This window comes from Magnolia sinica, chromosome 6 (assembly GCF_029962835.1).
Source record: "Magnolia sinica isolate HGM2019 chromosome 6, MsV1, whole genome shotgun sequence".
NCBI classification, from domain to species: Eukaryota; Viridiplantae; Streptophyta; class Magnoliopsida; order Magnoliales; family Magnoliaceae; genus Magnolia; species Magnolia sinica.
The window spans coordinates 102,292,727-102,300,766 of NC_080578.1; the positions used below are offsets into that span (position 1 = coordinate 102,292,727).

The 8,040-nt window shown below is 41.5% G+C and overlaps 1 protein-coding gene across 1 annotated transcript; it reads right to left on the reverse strand.

Moving 5' to 3' along the window:
* Positions 1–6,213: 6,213 nt before the first annotated feature.
* LOC131249799 (pectinesterase inhibitor-like) lies at positions 6,214–6,798 on the reverse strand. Its single transcript, XM_058250559.1, has one exon. The coding sequence runs from the start codon at positions 6,796–6,798 to the stop codon at positions 6,214–6,216; it is 585 nt and encodes a 194-aa protein (XP_058106542.1).
* Positions 6,799–8,040: the final 1,242 nt, after the last annotated feature.

Genomic DNA, 8,040 nt, shown 5'->3' on the forward strand with positions numbered 1-8,040 from the left:
ACATGTACCGAGTTTGAGAAGAAATCTGATCTCAGTGGGACAGTTGGCCAATACCGGTTATGTGACGACATTCACCAGTGATTCCCGAAAGATCACAAAAGGTGCCTTAGTGCTATCTCGAGGCAAAAAGGAAAGTACTTTGTACGTGACTTCAAGATCATATAGTTCACTCACAGTCGCATCAACTGGAGTGAATGGGCAGTTATAGCATTAGAGGTTGGGACATATGATTGAGAAGGGATGAAAGTGTTATTGTCAAAAGGGAAGCTATCAGGGCTGAAGTATATTGACTTGGAATTATGCGAGGACTGCGTGTATGGTAAGCAGAAAAGGGTAAGTTTCAAGAAGACGGGACGCGCTCCAAAGACGCATCTGTTGGAGCTTGTACACACTGATGTGTGGGGACCGGCAGGCTCACGTTATTTTGTTTCCTTTATTGATGATGATAGTAGGAAACTATGGGTCTATTTCTTAAAACATAAATCTGATATATTTGATGTATTTAAGAAGTGAAAAGTTATGGTAGAAAATAAGACAGGTAAAACAGTAAAGTGTCTCAGATCTAATAACGGGGGAGAGTACTGTGATAAGAGATTTGAGGAGCATTGTGCAGTAAATGGAATCAAATATCAAAAAATGATTCCAAAGACACCACAACAGAATGGTGTGGCTGAGCGCATTGACAGGACCATCCTTGAGCTCACCAGGAGCATGAGGTTACATGCAGGATTGCCTAAGACCTTTTGGGCAGATGCTGTGAATACTGCCGCATATCTCAGCAATAGAAGTCCCTCAGTACCATTGGATGGTGGGCTACCAGAAGAAATGTGTACTGGAATAGAAGTGAACCTTGCACATCTCAGAGTGTTCGGTTGCACTTCATATGTTCACATTGATGTAGAGCACAGAAACAAGCTGGATACGAAATCCAGGAGGTGCACATTTATAGGCTATGGCAGCATGATTTTGGTTACAGGTTTTGGAATGCAGAAAATAGAAAAATCATCAGAAGCAAGGACGTAGTCTTCAATGAAAAAGTGATGCATAAGGACAGTGTGCAAGGAAACAAGGCCTAGGAAAAGGAATTCGTATAGTTGGAAGAGTTACCGGACACGAGTGTTACAGCGCCACAGGATGATCATGCACAGGAGCACTGTGAGGCAGAGCCGCATACACTGGGTGTGAGGAGGTCTACTCGGGAGAGGAGATCCATGGTCTGATACTCACCCTCCTTACACTATCTACTGCTGACAGATAATGGTGAACCGGAGTGTTTTGAAGAGGCATTACAGTCGGATACACGGGTTAAGTGGGAGCAGGCCATGGATGAGGAGATGGACTCTCTTGAGTCTAATCGTACATGGGAGCTAGTCACTCTACCCAAGCTCTTCATAACAAGTGGGTTTACAGACTGAAGGAGGAGCACGATAGTTCGAAACGGTACAAGGCCAGATTGGTTGTGAAAGGATTTCAACAAAAGGCAGGTATCAATTTCACTGAAATATTTTCACCTGTGGTGAAAATGTCTACAATTCGCATGGTCTTGAGTATAGTGGCTACAGAGGACTTACATCTAGAGGAACTAGATGTTAAGATAGCCTTTCTTCATGGGGACCTTGAAGAAGAGATATACATGCATCAACCGACAGGATACGTGGCACCAGGAAAAGAGAACAAGGTGTACAGACTGAAGAAGAGTCTATATGGCCTGAAACAGGCCCCGAGGCAGTGGTACAAGAAGTTCGACAATTTCATGTCGGGAAACGGTTTTAGGAGATGTCATGCAGACTACTGTTGCTACTTGAAGAAGTTTGATACGTCGTACATCATCCTTCTTTTGTACGTTAACGATATGCTTGTGGTCGGTTCAAGCATGAAGGACATCTCATATCTCAAAAGACAACTATCTAGAGAATTTGCCATGAAGGATTTAGGAGCTGTAAAACAAATCCTAGGCATGAGGATAAAGCGTGACAAGGAAAATAAGAAATTAGTTCTATCACAGGCAGAGTACATAGCCAAGGTACTTGATCGATTCAATATGGTAGTTGCTAAGCCGGTTAGCACTTCATTAGCCGACCACTTCAAGCTATCTAAGGAGCAAGGAGCAGAGACGCAGGAGGAACGAGACTACATGACTAAAGTCCCATACGCGTCAGTTATTGGGAGTCTCATGTATGTTATGGTGAGCACGAGGCCAGACATTGCTCAAGCAGTGGGAGTTGTAAGCAGGTTCATGAACAACCCCAGGAAGGAACATTGGGAAGCTGTGAAGTAGATCCTTAGATACCTGGTAGGTACTAAGGATGTAGGGCTATGTTATGGTGGATCGAAAATCAAGCTACAAGGCTACATGGATTTAGATTTGACAGGAGACATCGACAGCAGAAGAAGCACTACAGGTTATGTCTTTACTCTAGGTAGTGCTGCAGTCAGTTTGGTCTCTCAGTTATAGAAGATAGTATCTATCAGTATGACAGAAGCAGAATATGTTGCAGCTACAAAAGCGTGCAAGGAGATGGTATGGATGCAAGGTTTCATGGAAGAGTTGGATAAGAAGTAAGCAGATTGCAAGATGTAGAGTGACAGTCAGAGTGCAATACACTTGGCTAAGAATTCAGCCTTTCATTCAAGGACCAAGCATATTGTCATCAGATATCACTTCATACGTTCGTTACTAGAAGATGGATTAATTGCTCTGGAGAAGATTCATATAAGTGAGAATCCTGCAGATATGCTGACCAAGGCGGTCACACGGGAGAAGCTGTAGACCTGTTCAGCTTTAATTGGTTTTTAGGCTTGAAGACGGGGAGGTGGTGCACTCCGGATGAAGAAGACAAAAGTTTATAGTGATATGTCTCAAAGTGGGAGATTGTTGAGAAGTGGAGCCACATATGAGGCTGCGCACGACCGGTCGTCGTTACGCAGATTCGTTTCCGAATCTGATGCGGATTGCGGATTTCTATGTCGCCTTTCGCAAGGGTGAGAAAGGAAAATTGCCAAAACTATAAATTGGGGTCCCTATGGCTATTCTTGGGTTAAGGTGAATATTGAAAAATATTTCTATGGTGTGGGTAAGGAATTTTCTCTTTACTTCTAAAGGAGAGGTTAGTATATTGCCTTGTAATCTTCGTTCTTCATAGTGAAAGTTTGCATCCGTGATTTTTTATCCCAGATTGGGGTTTTTTCACGTATATCTTGTCTTGTGGTTTGTTTTGGATTGCTTTGATCTGTTTCTAGTTTATATTTCTTCATGTTTATCGTTTGTGGGTGAGGCTTAATATTGGATATAGGCTTACCGCGTTGTTGGCGTGTTGCGCAACAATTTTTTGGGCTCACGCCCTAAAATGATCTTGGAAAAATGGATGGACAATGTGGATATAGAATACATGCATCAAAGTGGGCCCCACAATAAGTGCCGCACCGACTTGGGTGAGGTCAGGATTGTATAAGAAATTGAAATTTCAAAAAAAGTAAATAGAAATCTGAAAAAAAGTGCATCGTACAGGAGTTTGTCAAAAAGCATTGACAAAAGAAGGTACCATTGAACAGAAATTTAGAAAATGTGTTTAATGGCATTTTTAACTAGGTAAAATGAAGTCATTCCATGGGCACATAGAAAAATATTACTTAGGGTGTATGTTAGCAAAAAGCCCCTTCAAAATCATCTCATCTCGTCCATTCCATAGCAGCGGTGGTGCAAGCACACGGGTGGTTCTGTCCTTACTCATGCCTCAGTGGTAGAGTCGCATAGTTTCAACATGAGTTCATGGGTTGGAGTGCTCATTGTGGTGAAAAACCCATGGCAGCGGTGGTGCAAGCACATGGGTGGTTCTGTCCTTACTCATGCCTCAGTGGTAGAGTCGCATAGTTTCAACATGAGTTCATGGGTTGGAGTGCTAATTGTGGTGAAAAACCAATGCAGTTTGAGTGTGTGTAAAAAAAAAAAAAAAAAAAGGGTGGTTGGCTTGGGTGGGCCCACCATGATTTTTATGTAAAATCAACCCCAACCACTAGGTGGGTCACCCTATGTTAGGACAAGGGGCCAAAAATCAGCTGCATCTATGATTCATGTGGACCACATGATTGGAAACAGCATACAAGACAACGCTCGTCATTAAAACTATTTCCATTAGTGTGGCACAAGTGATTCACGTGTGGGTATAACTTATGGGCCTTTTTTTTTTTTTTTTTTTTTTTGTAATCTAATAGTTGGAGTGGATTTTCTATAAGTATCCTAGTAGACCCTTAAAAATCAAGGGCGGACAACTCTCTTTCAACCATTTCCTTTGATGTGGCCCACCAGAATCACGGCTTAACCATTTTTATTTTTTTTCAAAAAGAAAGATAGCCACCCCACAAGAGGTGATATTGAATCCAAGAATCTCTTTAAGGGGTCCAAACAACAACTGATCGACCTTAAAAACAGACCATATGGCTTCTAGTCAGATCTCCTCAAAACCCAATGATAGGTAAGTGGGGATAAGCAAAAATCCCTACCTAATCACAGCTTAACCTTCTTTTTTTTTTCGCTTCTATGCTCAAAAAATATGACTCGATATCTAATAGTCGGAGTGTATCTTACATAAATATCATGGTGACCTCCTTACTATTCTTCTTTCTAAAAGAGAAAGCTCTCTATACCGGTGGAGTTGATTTTTTTGGCGAGGCCAACATGATGTCCATGAAATTCACTACTAACAACATATGCATAATTCCAATTTAGACTCAGATCCAAAATCAGGCTGACTGATTCATGCGAGCCACACCAAAGAAAACATGTGGGAGAGAGACCTCCACCCTTGATATACAGATGATCCACAGTGATGATGGGATGGATGATATATAGAGAGCCAACCAAACTTTATACCTCTCAGGCCCATTAGTAATTCAAGTGGGCCATACCAACGGAAATAATAATGGGCAATTATTGCCATATACACTCTTTCTAATCTTCCAACTGAATCATAGATGGACGTATTTTTGGGCCCTTGGCGAAACATGAGATGACTCACCTGATGGTGGGATGGATTTTAAACAAACATCACAATTTGGGCCGAGAAAAGTTCATAGAATAAAAGTTGTTTTGTGTAGTTCGCGATCTATTTGGAGAGGGAAAACAGGCTTGTTTTGGTTGCTGGTGAGACCGGCAATGAGTTGAACCAATGAGAAGCGACTGGACAGGAAATATTACTTTGCCTTCAACACAGGCGATCCGCACTGATCTAACGGACGCGGATTGCGTGGTAAGTTGTAACGCTGCCGACCGTCAGCGGATTGCGTGGTCTGCCACACACCACGGACTTCTAAGGATATAATGCATACATCATGGTGGGGCCCACAGAACTTGCAATCTGCTTCCCCACCTGCGACTCTGTGAGACCTACTATGATGCATGTGTTTTATCCATCCCATCCATCCGTTTTTCCAGTTCAATTTAGGCAATGATCCGAAAACTAAAGCATAATCCAAAGCTCACGTGGACCACGTAGCATGAAATAGTGGGAATTGAATGCCTATGGTTGAAAACTCGTCGGGACAACATAACTTTTAGATCGAGCAGAACAAGGGTAAATGTAAAATTATCCTTGGAAATTCATTGACATTATAACAACAACAACCACAACAATAAAAGAAAAAAGTGGATTATAAAATATTTATGTTTATGTTTTCCTCATTCCCATCATGATTCACAACAACAACAACAACAAGCACAACAATTATCTTATGTTTATGTTTTCCTCCTTCCCAATATGATTCACAACAACAACAACAACAATTATCTTGTGTTTATGTTTTCCTCCTTCCCAATATGATTCACAACAACAACATGCAATTATCTTATGTTTATGTTTTCCTCCTTCACATTATGATTCACAACAACAACAACAACAACAACATTTATCTTGTGTTTATGTTTTCCTCCTTCCCATCATGATTCACAACAACAACAACAATTATCTTATCCCATCATGATTCCAACAGCCACAACAACAACGACAACAACAATAATCATAGGTAGAACAGGAGGAAAAAAAATAAATCAGCATGGTTGCATTTATCATTCACCAAGTTGGACAGACTAATTATGAAATATCATGAAAATCCTTGATATATATATATATATATATATATATATATATATATATATATATATATATATATATATATATATATATATATATATATATATATGGTGCAACAAAATTCAACCTAAGGATGGGATATGAGAGCTAAAGCGATGCTGGATAGGTAGTTGAGATTTTCATTCTGCTCAACGAAGGGCATTTTCCGGCGATACTCCTGGAACTCTTGATTGCATGTTGTGGCAGCCTCTTTTGCAACACCAACATGTAAGTTGGCAGTTTGGTAGTCTTTGGATTCCATTGCCTGTACTGCTTTCGTCAGCCCATCGATTGCATCACCATACAACTGGCTGCAAGTCTCCAAGGCCCGTATCGTCTTCTGGTCAAGGTCCGTCTTCTTCCTCCACAAAATCGACTGTTTGTATAATTCATTAGCATTCGTGAGCGCATGCTCGATTGCAATCTTCGTGAGCCCGGCCGCATCGGTGTTGTAGCTGCGGGTATCGGATTCAAGAGTCTTCACGCATAGGTCGTAGCTCTTGGTGCGCTTGCAGGTCTCTTGGATCAGCGTCGTGTCCTTTCCAGCCACACCTTTGGGAGTGTGGGGCTGATTGATGACGTGGATGGATGGGTTGGAGGAGCTTGAGAAGGTGGCAGTGGAGGACTGAGAGACAACGAGGAGGAGGAAGAGCTTCAAAGGAAAAGTCGACATTTGCACTACGTTTGCGTTTTCACGTCCACAATCACACGTTAACCATGCATGATGGACGACGGCTTTTACGTATTTATATATATAGTAGTGCATGGGGAGGTGGCACGTGCAAAGAGGGGAGGAGAATCTTCGTTTGAACGAGGAAAGTCCGGATCCTCTGTTTGCCAAAACCACGAGCGAAAAAAGGATCCGTATTCTTGAACGAGAAGATCATTGGTATTGACTGGATGGAATCCGTACAGACAGGGCTCTTTGCGCCCACCGTGATTTATGTATTTTATCCATGCTGTCTATTAATTTTTATACTTAATTTTAGTTTATGGGTACAAAAATAAGGTAGATCTAAGTTTCAAGTGAACCACATAGTGGAGATTGAACGCCCGCCATTATAAACTTCCTGGGGTCAACAGAGGTTTTGGATCAACCTGAAAATTGTGTTTTCCATTCATCTATGTCTATGTGACTTTATTAACAGGTTGGATGGAAAATAAAGTTATAGCAAGCCTAGGTATCTAGGTTTCAATGGTGGGCAACCTTATCACCGTGGTTTCCTGTTGTGTGGTCCACTTGAACATTGGATCCTCCTGTTTTTTTGGATTATATCATAAAAAGATGTGTAAAATGGACGAACGGTGTGGATAAAACACATAGATCATTGTGTCCCACAGATCCCCTGCATGGACCGGTATGCATCCTGCGGGGGCAGGACGCCCGCTTCCGTTTGAACCGGGCGCCTATTTTTATTCTCTGGTGCAGCGCGATTCTGGAGGGAACGGATTGGCTACTCCCCTGACACCAGCCCCGTGGCTGGTGGTCGGTGATCTGTGGGCCCCACGATGATGTATGTATTTCATCCATTCGGTTCATCCATTTTAAAAGATGATTTTAAATCTCTATCCCAAAAATGAGAGAATATAAATCTCAGGTGGACCACACAATAGGAAAACAATAGTGAGTGGATGTCCATCATTTAAATCTTACTAAGGCCCGCTGTATTGTTTATTTGACATCCAATCTGTTGATTAGGTCATAAAGACCCAGATGAAGAGAAAAAACAAAGATCAGCTTGATCCAATACTTTTATGGGCCCCAAAAATTTTTTAATGGTTGAGGTTCATTTAACACTGTTTCCTATAATGTGGTCCACTTGAGATTGGGATATATCTCCTTTTTTGTAATGACATAAAATTATCTAGAAAAATAGATGGACGGCATTGATGAAACACATACATCACTTCGGGG

What these genes read in the sequence shown, in the direction of transcription:
- LOC131249799 (XM_058250559.1), bottom strand. Translation starts at nt 6,798, where the DNA reads ATGTCGACTTTTCCTTTGAAGCTCTTCCTCCTCCTCGTTGTCTCTCAG.